The 11,285-nt window shown below is 36.9% G+C and overlaps 2 protein-coding genes across 3 annotated transcripts in view; one reads left to right on the top strand and one right to left on the bottom strand.

Moving 5' to 3' along the window:
- Positions 1 to 3,030, top strand: part of GYS2 (glycogen synthase 2) — a 41,754-nt gene extending 38,724 nt beyond the window's left edge. Inside the window, exons 15-17 of one of the 2 annotated variants that reach the window (XM_026035803.1) lie at positions 109 to 208; positions 1,026 to 1,106; positions 2,100 to 2,148. In XM_026035803.1, coding sequence (XP_025891588.1) covers positions 109 to 208; positions 1,026 to 1,072 — 147 coding nt within the window. In that variant the 3' untranslated portion in view covers positions 1,073 to 1,106; positions 2,100 to 2,148. Of the gene's footprint in view, positions 1 to 108; positions 209 to 1,025; positions 1,107 to 2,099 lie in introns of both variants that reach the window. The other variant, XM_026035802.1, reaches the window with a different exon arrangement.
- Positions 3,031 to 6,613: 3,583 nt separating this feature from the next.
- SPX (spexin hormone) lies at positions 6,614 to 11,005 on the bottom strand. Its single transcript, XM_026035804.1, has 6 exons — positions 10,857 to 11,005; positions 9,907 to 9,987; positions 9,705 to 9,762; positions 8,374 to 8,436; positions 7,660 to 7,746; positions 6,614 to 6,884 (listed from the first exon to the last, which is right to left on the bottom strand). The coding sequence occupies exons 1-6, from the start codon at positions 10,860 to 10,862 to the stop codon at positions 6,826 to 6,828; spliced, it is 354 nt and encodes a 117-aa protein (XP_025891589.1). The 5' UTR covers positions 10,863 to 11,005; the 3' UTR covers positions 6,614 to 6,825.
- Positions 11,006 to 11,285: the final 280 nt, after the last annotated feature.

The following is an 11,285-nucleotide window of genomic DNA, read 5'->3' on the forward strand; positions in this document are numbered from 1 at the left end:
CTTCTGAAAAGCACCTGTCAAAGGTGTCACAGTCGAAACCTGCCTTTACATTTCAGTGTTATTCTTTCTTTCTCCAGTGTTAAGGAGATATTTGATTTCATTCAATAGGTTAGAGCAGAAGCCAAAGACATCGTGGTCTTTGCACTCCTGACGCTAAGGGCAATTCAAAAAGCTTGTGTCTCTGTCAACACCGGCATACCCTTACCGAGTGAGTAGGATCTGTGCTCCAAAATCATCTGGACTCTTAAAAAAATCTTGCCTATTCTTCCTAAAATACTACTGGGCCTTGTGGCCCTTCTGCTTTTCTAAACTACAACTGTGCCTTAAAGGCAAAATAGGTTTTTTTTAATTTAACTTAGAAAATGCTGCAGTACCATACACTAAAAAGGCCCTGGCAAACCAGGGTTGTCAAGCCCACAGAAGAAAAGGAATGGGTGCAGGTGTATCAGCCCTTTGACTATGATGGACACGGTCCTCTTCTCGTATCTGTGTGAGAACCTTTCTGTTTATGTGAGTATAAGGCTCACACACAAAAAACTATTTTTTCAGTGCAAGTGATGGAGACTGGTAAATATAGTGGATTTGAAGTTCTGTAAAACCAACCAGTAGTTTTGCCAAATTCATAAATACCAAGTATCAAAAAAGTCATAAGCATGTTTCCTGTGCAAGAATGATCTTGTGTAAGGAAGTTTATCTGTAAAATGTACATTTTCCTGATTAAAAAGAGTCAAGCTAAGCTGAAAGGAGTGATGGTTTCCATCTGGATATACCTTAAATCTTACAGAACCCTTATCGGGCTTCTGATCCAGACTCTGTTCCCTTGTGAATCTGACATGAGTGGTTCACTACTTCACAGCAATGTGTTCATTACAAGTGAATATATCAGTTGGATCCTCCTCGGCTGAAAACACATTCAGCTTTTGTTCTCTCATCTTTGAGAAGAAACACATTTTATGCTCTTTCCTTCTTTTCCAAGGAAAAAAAGATTTCCTTGACTTCTCAAAGACCTCTCTTTTATGTTTCAGTATTACATGCATGCCAGACACTTGGCCCTCAGCAGAACATTCCCTGACAAATTTGAAATGGAACCAAGTGCTCCACCAAAGGTAAAGTTTGCTTCCGAAGATGACTTCAACTGCCTTTTAGCTGCTCTACAGAGAAAGAGAGGGAGACAACACAGTGACAGACACAGTCTAAGGGGAGCAGGATGTCACAGATACAAAACCAAGTTCCAGTGCGGAGTATCAGACAACAGGAGCACCAGATGCAATACAGGGATAGTTCTCCAGGTGATTTAGAATGACATGGCTGGATCTTTGCCACTTCAGACAAGCTGAGGAAATGGTCCTTGGTGTCCCTTTTAGAAGACTGGTAGCTTCTAATTTTGCTGCTGCTAAAAGACTATGGAGAGATTCTGCAACTCAATAAAAGGAGAGCTGTGGAAGGATACTCTAGAATACAAGAGACAAAGCATTATTTCATTTGAAAAGGGGATGTTAGAAGGAGGCCATGGCAGGAACTGCAGGGGGTCCAAATAAAGGCCCACGCATGCAATCAGTTCTTGTATAATGTCTATTCGCACTAATTTCAGAACGAAGGTCGTTCAATCCTGATATAAGTTGTTTGAAATCAAATTTCCAGACGCCTCCAGTTAGCAGCTGAATTTTTGATATAATAGGGAGAAAAGAGGCTCAGGTCAAAATCCTATTCTGTGGCTCTATTTTTTGCAGAAATTAACAGTATAACTAGGAAACTGTTTTAATTAATGAAGATTAATTCTGAATTTTTGCAAGTACATTCTGACTGTGGATTCAGAAGGATCTGGTATATGAGTGAAGTTTTAAGGCTTAGTAAATATATTGTTTCATATTTTGCAGCAGGTAGTACTGGAAGGTCACCATATCATTGGATATACTTGTTGGACAGAAGGACTGAGGGAATCTGCATTCAAGGGAATTTAGATTCAGAGTGCAGAGCAGATCTAGCCTATATCTCATCACTAATATTGTGCCTTGCAGTGCTGACAGCCTTAAATTCTTGTATGCAATCAAATGAGAAACACTGTAATAATATTTATAACTTGCTTCTCTCTCTGTCAGACGGAAGGTTTCAGGTACCCCAGGCCTTCATCAGTGCCACCATCACCCTCTGTCTCTCAGCATTCCAGCCCTCAACATAGCGAAGCAGAAGATGAAGATGAGGATGAAAGATACGATGAGGATGAGGAAGCTGAAAGGGATCGGCAAAACATCAAGTCTCCCTTTTCCCTTGGAGTATTGCCACAAGGAAAGAAAAAGCAGCATGGAGAATATAGGAACTGAATTCATTGCTCTCACCCTGGCAGGGTCTCCATCCACTCAACAATTTCTCCTGTAGACTTGGCAAGCTTTGCATTAAAGGACAAAGTGGTATAATTAGGGGAATCTTAAATATTACTTGAGCTACACTGTTGTTTAACCTAATGTTATTTTACCCTACAAGTAGTTTAAATGAAAATTCTTCTGTCCCTCTTGGAGATAGAACAGCTTTCCCAAGCTTAATAAACTTAAAGAATGTGAAAGTCCCCTCATGAGACTCTATGCACTGCAGATACTACTTTTTTTCTTCATAATTGTCTATACTAATCATAGTCCATGCTGATAGCTCCGTTATGGTTGTGCCAGATAAACCCCTGCTTCTTTCATGTCTCCCCTTTTCCCTCCCCAAGCTAATATGAACTTTAAGCCAGAGCACAGAATATTTAGAGACAAAAAAGTGTTACACTGGGGAAACCTTGGCAGGGTTGAAAAAGACAAATTGAAAAGAAAATGGTCTTTCTTCCTCATGCTGTTTATCTTATAGTAAACTTGCATCATTTAAAATCTTTTTTTTTTTACAGCACACAGAAGTGTCTTGATGCAGTTGTAAAACATACTTCCTGTGGCAAAATACAATCTTATGCAGTGGGCGTTTTAGTTTTTAGAAGCAGATCAAGTCATCTTTCTGAAGTCCTTTACACCCACAATAAACAGCAGACCGTTTATTTTCTGATTCCTCTGGTACGTCTCAGTGTTTTTCTTCTGACTTAGAGAAAGTTTATGAACAAACTGATTTGGGGAGTCACATATTAATGTTACTTGGGTCAAGAATGCCCTCCAAACCTACATGCCATAGATTAATGTGGGAACAATCAGAAGCAAGTAACCTTATTTCTGCCAGTTGTCCTGTTTGTCCTTGATCCATTTCACTTCTTCAGAAGAGACCTTATCTCTTAATACTCTTCAAGTGCTTAGGGAATAACTAAACCTCATAATAAGAACTAGGCATCTAGATTGCCTTACAGATACTTCTAAAGATACTTAAATTCTTAGAGACGCAGAGAGTGCCTGAACAAGATCTTTGTAAGTAGATCTTAATACAAAGACTAGGAAGGAGATCCATCTTGTATTTTTAGGAGTTTGTGTATCAAGGATTTCTCGTGATTTTCAAGGTTTCCAGGAGTTGATTTAACCTGTTCTTGGGGAGCTGAGCTCTTCTGAGCTTTGCAAGTGTTCACCTTTGCTGTCAGTTCTAAGGGAATGGCCAGCTTTGATTAGTCTTCTGCTTTTAAGTGCTTAACTGATACTAGATGAGATGGATTTTACTAGACATCATAGTGATGTCTAGTAAAAGTGATAGTGAAAAATGTGATAGTGCCTATCTGTATTTTTGGTCACCTGAAATCAATTTTTAAATTGCCATTTCATTCTTAAGACACTCTGGATATCTAAAAAAAATGAGTATTTTCAGAGGACAGGCCCAGATTTTTATAGAAAATGAGCTGAATTAGGATTTGCAAAGAACTGCCATTGTTACATTGTTTTAAAGTAACTAAAATCAACTAGTGGGTAGTTATTTCTGCTGTGAAAATTCTGAAAACAAAGATATTGCAAATATTTTTCCTTTCGCAGTTTTCAGAGTGGAGAATAACTGCATTTTGTCAATTTGGAAGTATAGATTCTTCCCTGGAATGATTTTATCTCAATTAAAGTTCCTTTGCACAGTCGAAGAATGTAATGGTTGAGAGATTCAACAAAAGAAAATTTGAAAGGCACGTGAAACAGCAAAAAGACATGTGAATATTGGACAGATATTAAAAAAAAAAAAAGACCAGTTGTAAATCATAATGAAAAGTCAAGATCTTGAAAAAAAAAGAAAAAAAGGTCAAAAATTTGGAAGGACAAACATAGATATGGTAGGTGAAATTTTTTTTGATAGTTAAGCAATATTTTGTTTCAATTTTTATCTTTGTATTTCTAACTGAATAACATACCTTTTTTGAAAGAAAATTCACTTTAGCATCAAAACATGAATTTACATTTCAAAATGTTATTTTTCCCCCAACTCTTATTGCTTTAAAGCTAACCTTTATTTATTTATTTTTTTAATACTAATATCAAGAAAATCGGTGTTATTGTTTGGACTTCCTGCACCATTAAACTAAAATCCCTATCATCAAAATTGCACCAATTATCCTCTGAAAATGATTCAGCACTTTCCTTCCTTTGTTGCCTACAACTAACATGGTAGCCACATGGTCATGGACATCTCTTTATCATCATTTCAGTGCTTGAAGACACGATTCCTATGTAGGTACTTTAAGTCACTCTAAATGACTGAGGCAAAACAGACAATATGCAGTATGGAAGAGTTTCACTAGGGCATTAAGACAACTTCCCTTGTTCCTGCTGGACAAGAGACCAAATGCATGGTCCAGGTTGCAGATTCTTTTAGACATGCCTATGGAGTTTGGATTCCCTGGGAAGAAGGGAATCTCCTGTGACATCCCACAGAAATTCAGCTGCATGGGTTTTAACACAAATGAGGGTGCTGTTAGCACTCATTGCATGACAGAAAGTTCATAGCTTTCCAGACATGACTACCGTGAATGCTGTGCCCGTTTTTCTCCAAAATGGACCTGCAGGGACCAAAGTGACCATGTCTCTAAGCTTATTTTAGTTCCATCTTGACTGTTGGGACTAGCTGTCAGTACCAAGGCAATATAGCTATGGCAAAACATTACTAACTTTTGAGCCTGTAGTTTTAGGGGAAATGGCTTTTAGATCATTCAGAACAACAGATTGTCTCCCTCGAATGCCACAAATTTCTAACTGACATGTGACAAGCCTGGTAGCAGCTATCTGTTATATAGGCAATTGCCATATTGAAAATATCCAGGTTGCACAGCATCTCATTTCTAAGGCAGAACTTTTGTTCTGCTTCATAGCATTTGTAAAGAATTCTTTAAATGAGTGTGCTTAGATTTACAGGAATACATGGAGATATCAGTCAGTGGGGAATACACTTTTTATATCTATATTATATAGTTTTTATATTTAGAGGCACATGAGTTTCATGGTACTGATATACCGAAAGATGTATAAGCCTCTTGTCTTGGGACTTTTTATTTTAGGTTATGCTGAAAAAATATGCTGTAAAACAAGTAGGATGCACTTGAGGCATTCAGAGTAGGCTCGAAACAAAGAATAATTAAATTAATGAAAAGATTCCAGTGGATACCATTGATTTTTAGATGAAGTCCGTAGTGAATGCCGTAAGTAACCTACTATAAGTAACTACTGCAGTTGATGAATATACTAGCACTTACAAACAAAAACAAAACAAAACAAAAACAAACGAGGGCATTGCTATTTCTCCAGTTAAGTTCTTCCATGAAGTGTTAAAAATTATACACAATAACTGAACATTCCTTTTGATCTCATGGTAGGATTTAATTCCTTTGTTACGTCAGCTATATTTCTTTGTGTGGAGTTAGCATAATTAATTAAGTGTCATGAGAAAGATCAGAGAAAAGTAGCATTGGAAGATGAAAAGCACAATTAGGGCTAAAGGTTAATAAATAAAACATAATTGCTTGGACACAAGAGTCATGTAGCAACTTTTCAATCACATGAGAACTACAGAGGGCTTTGCAGTAATGCTACCAAACTGCATAATGTTATATTTATCCTTATCAGTATAAAACGATAATTAACCATTTTATGTATGCTTCCAATTTTCAGCCCAAAAAACATGCCCTCAAAAATTGCAACAATGATCCCATGAATACTTGACGTGCCTGTTGGCATGCTTGACACTAGGTTCCTAACCAGTGCCTCCCCACTATCTTCAGCGGTATTTTACCTCCCGATAATAGCAGCTGCTGTTTGACACAAGCATGAATGAAGCCCTCATCCTGGTCAGAGCTATCCACACACTGTCTTTATGCAGAGGGAGTTCAATAGGATTGTTCAGAGGGTAGGTTTGAAAATGTATGTAACTCTGAGGTAGCACTGAGCTCTCAGTAAGCACTGTGGCCTATACTCTGTGCTGATGTGTTGTCCAAGAAGAAATTGCCTGCTTTGCTGCCAACAGTATCTCAGTGACTTATTTGGACTATCGATAACACGCAGGGTCAACAATGAAGTGATGAAAGAGTCTACCTATATCAGAAATAAAAATTTTAAAAATAAAGCTAGGTGAAAAGTGGTAAAAGGCTTTCCAGTGGCTTTTGAAAAATGCTTTTAATGAAATAATTGTCTAGAAAGACAATTTTACTCTTTCAGCTAAGACAGTACAGCAGATTTTAAACTTTGGGTGGTACATGCAGAATGGTCTAAACAAGACTGGAACTTTACAAGTGATTTCTTATCAGAATGGGTAACTTTTAATGACTTTGCTTTCAAAATAATGGAATGAACATGTACATCATTCTTTTCGAACTTAGGTGGAGATGGAAGGAATTAAATATTCTTTTCACTCAAATCATGATTTCAGCATATGAACGCTAAAGAAATTCGGAATATTTCACCAATTTGATAGATTGTCTGTCAAGTATCCAGGGTGATCACTGGTTTCTTCGTCAACTGCAAGACAAGATACAATGGGGAAAAATAAGCTGTAAATAAAGGTATAGTGTAATGTGACTATTTAGGTAGGAGGCACAGGCATCTGTAGAAATGATCACAACTTCTCTCATTTCCAGTGCAATTCGAGAAGTTTTGCACTTGCTGAGAGGCAGAGACATATTTCAGTACAAGGCACAGAATTTTCATGAGAAGAAAATAACATGTTCGGGTTTTAGATGGACATTTGCCTTAATCAAGAATATTCTAAAATCACCTGAAAGTGATCTTCTGAACATGAATGGCTTATCTATATTTGACTCGTCTGCTATGTCCCACTGCAATATAGGCATGTTATTCCATGGAGTATTCTTCAAACAAGCTCCCAGTTTTGCTTAGCTCTCTCATATTCAGAGAACTTTAGAGGATTTTCTCCTTAACGCATTGTTATCTTTATTTTTTTAAATCTGTTTTATCTTTAAAATGTCTGCTCCCTGTCCTTGATCGGAGACGAGCACCACAACTTAGATACATTCCTGTCCTTGCATGAGCTACCGCATCTGCCCCAGCATCCAGCAGTCATAGAACAGACTCTCCACAGCACACATGGTGTTCCCTCTCCTTCACAACTTCCCTGTTCCCAACTGCATTCCCAAAAAGAGTAGAGCTTAAGCAAAACGCAGTCCTGTAACTGAAGATGTAAATCGTAGAAAGATATAGGAGATTAAAATGTTAGCAAATGAAATAGCGATAAATCCGTTTTGAAAGCTTTTTTGAAAGCAAAATACACATTTACCTTCTTCTTGTGCTTTCTGCAAGGAACTAAGAAATAGGGCTGCAGCTTCAGGTAGAGATAAAGGATTTGAGCTTTGGCTGCGTGTTTCTAGAAGCATAAAATCAGGGATACAGAAAAAAAATAGAGATACACAGTCTGTTAGTGCTTGATGGCATTTCTTCATATTTTGCTCCTTGCTTTTTTTTTTTTTTTTACTTTGTCTTTACATCTAGAGAGCCAAAAAAGGTGAAAAAAAGTCTGCTTCACATTGTAACAATCATGCTGAGAACAAGCCCAATAAATGCCTAATGCATTTTCAACTTTACAAAGCAGAAAGAACATTTTACTCTTTCATGTGTTTCTTATTTTGCTGCAAGACTGTGTTTCCAACAGACACTTTACCTAACTAACTAACTGACTAACATAGTCTACATTTGTCACTTATCGAAAATTAATAATTTGATTTTATTTTTTTCCAGAAGAAAGAGAGATTCAACGTCATTGTTGACAATCTCACTTAACAGCCAGGTCAGTGTGCAACACCACCTCTTACATCAGTGAAGTCACATTGATAAACAAGAAACTAAAATCAGACACATATTCTTATAATGTGCTTTTTGGAATGAAAGAATAACCATGGGGAGTTTAATTGCTTCCTTGAATATAAATACAGAATTCACAGATTTCTCTCCTTATCGAAGGAAAGATACATTACACCTGTGCATGTTCACTTACCAAGCTGCACTCTGTCATACAGATCTTTTTGCTGGCTCTCCTCTGAGATGAATCGACGTCCCTCTACAAAAACAGTGGAAAAATAATAAAAAACAACCTCCAAATCTGTTGTAATTCCTATGATCAGCATTTTCAAAAAGCAAAACTACAGTGATTTTTATGCAAACATAAAATGTGATGCATATCTCTATCCTTCCCAAGGACTTTCAAAATCAGCAACAGCCCATTCTGAACTCAAACACAGCAAAGCAAACATATTGCATAGAAGTGAGGTTTCAGCATTTTTCATTCTTGCATTAACCTGCTATATGAACTGTAGATCCAGTGAAATTTACTGTCTTTTGCTACCTCTTTCTTTGACTGCTGTACGGCGGTCAAGTCCCTCCTTTTTTCTTTTTTTTTTTTTTTTTCCCTGGTCTATAAACTAATAACCTTCAAAGCAATATGTCCATTTAAAAATGTAAAAAAAACTGCATTAAAAAATACATCCTGTGCATCAATGTTTGATACACAAGTGAGTATAAAAGAAATAACTAGTCTTAATTCAGTTGAAAGAATCAGACAATAAAAAAGTGTCAAATTCTGTGATATTAAGAACAGAAATAATTTTATTAGTTAATAATAATTTTATTATTAACTAGAATTTCTTCCAGTTACCCTTAGCATTGTTTTGACCCTGCATCTATTTCATGTTGTTGTTGTCATCGTTGTTTTTATTGTCCCCTCTTTTTTTCTCAGATTTGTGAACTTTCTTTCAAGATTTTTCTCTTTCTTTTTAATTGAAGGAAAGTATTCTTTAAGCTTTTTGCAGTCTTAATATATAACTCCATCTGATAGTTTTTAATTTTGAAATAATAATTTACAATGGAATTAAAATATAGAAAATATTTTTGTTAAATTTTGTATTTTTGCTTCAGAGAACAAATCCCTTCTTCAGATGTACTTTTTAGTTTTTTTAATTAATGCTCTGTTAACTCTGAACTAGCAACAGAATCCAAGCACTTTCTAGAAGTGGTTGCTTATGGTCTGAATATCTTCTATAATGGTTGTGATAGGCAATATGTTCTGCTTAAGATGGTGCTTTAAAAAACATTAGATGAGAATAATAAATGCTAAATGTATCTAGTGTACCTTAAAACGTTTTTAAAATCATTTCAGATGAAGAAACTGCTTTTCCAATAGGTTTTACTTTAGACTCCGAATCTGTACATTTTAAGTATGTTTTGTTTCGCTTTTCTTCTTTCAGGAATTAGGATCAAGAATTATCTAGCGGAACATTATGTCCTCTAGGGAACATTAACTCCTCAAAACTGATAAAGATTGAGACTTACGTGCACCCTTTAAATAGAGCATAGCTTGAGGTGTCCAGTTTCTCCTTTGGAAATGACCCTTTGTGCCAAAAAAAAAAAAAAAAAAAAAAAAAAAACAAAAAACCGCATGTTAACCATGCCATTATTAACAGGTAAAAATACTTAACCAACCAACCTGTGAGATTTGTGACTGCTGCACATTGGGTCTGAGTGAGCTGTTTACCTGAGGAGCACTCCAGGAGGAAGAGATGAAGGATGCTGCAAGGAGCAGGGCCATCACAGATGCTGTCAGGTTACGCAGCCCCTGCAGAGGACAGAGAATCACAAGCTACAGGAAAAACATTTCAGTTCTGTAGATCCTCTCAAATTCAAACCTAAATGTGAAGGTATTTCCAGCTCCTGTGTTCTCCCTATCTTACTGCCAAAATTCTTCTAGTTCAGTGGCTACTTCAGCTTTAGTTCGATGGCAGGTTGAATGTTAAATCAGACCTAATTTATTCACTTTATTCATATTATTTTAAGGGATCCATACAGGTGAGAGCTGTCACTGAGACAAGTGCTTCTTGTGCTTTTTACATCGACACTAGATCCTGCAGAAATAAGCACGATACACAAACTTAGGGGAGGAAAGGACATAACATGTATGTTGATTTTATCAAACAATGAATGATAGAGATGAAACAATAAGTCAATGCAAGAGACTTGCCATTTCAAGCAAATAACCCATAAAAGCAGGTCACTATTCCTTCAGGAAGAGAAAGTTTTTAAATTTAGCATCCTATCTGCATCAATCATGATTAAACACGTGTCACAGTAGATGACTGCTAGATTCTTGGAGCTTGTTCACTGAAGCAGCACACACAAACAAATGCTTTGGGCATGAATCCTCTGTGGACAAATTGMCCCTCTCCTCGTTCAYACAYCRTCCTGCTATTYTTGCATTAATAACTSTGATAGRCAACAAAGCATATAGCCACTATGATTCACAATGGGTTATTCCATCCTGTTTTTGAAAACAGCATGCTATTAATTGCTTTTAATTGCTAATTTTGGGGTTTTTTTTTAAGTTAAAAATAATAAATCCCTCTAAAGGTCCTAAAATCTTATACTCAAGTGAAAAGGTATGAATTGCAACCTAAAATGTTTCCCATACATCTGAAGAGTCTCACTCACCTTCATACTTAGTTCAGCTGTAAATCTGCAGTCTTCTTGGGAGAGAGTTACAAGATCTCCTAGCAATTTGGGGGTCCCTTTTAAATCTTCAGAGTGAAGGACCCCTCCCCTTCTGTGGCAGGGTGGAGGAATCTGACCAGATCTCTTGTCAGCCCCATGGATGGAGACGTAAAAGGTTTGATGATTCCTGAGGGAAACCTGTAGTCTTGCAAGACGTCAGAGAAATGATTGAAGGGTGGACACAGTTGAATATGCACCCCATTAACCAGGTGAATACCTTCTGAATAGATCTGCATCAATCCTGAGACTTCTCCCAGTGTGACGGCAATAYRACSTCACCTTCCTGCCAGATGATYGATAACCTCAGYCAGAAGCAGATATTAATATRGATGACAAGTTCTTAGCTAGGTTAATCAAACATGCATCAGC

Source organism: Nothoprocta perdicaria, unplaced genomic scaffold (assembly GCF_003342845.1).
Source record: "Nothoprocta perdicaria isolate Ctin4 unplaced genomic scaffold, notPer1 scaffold_167, whole genome shotgun sequence".
Classification (NCBI taxonomy): Eukaryota; Metazoa; Chordata; class Aves; order Tinamiformes; family Tinamidae; genus Nothoprocta; species Nothoprocta perdicaria.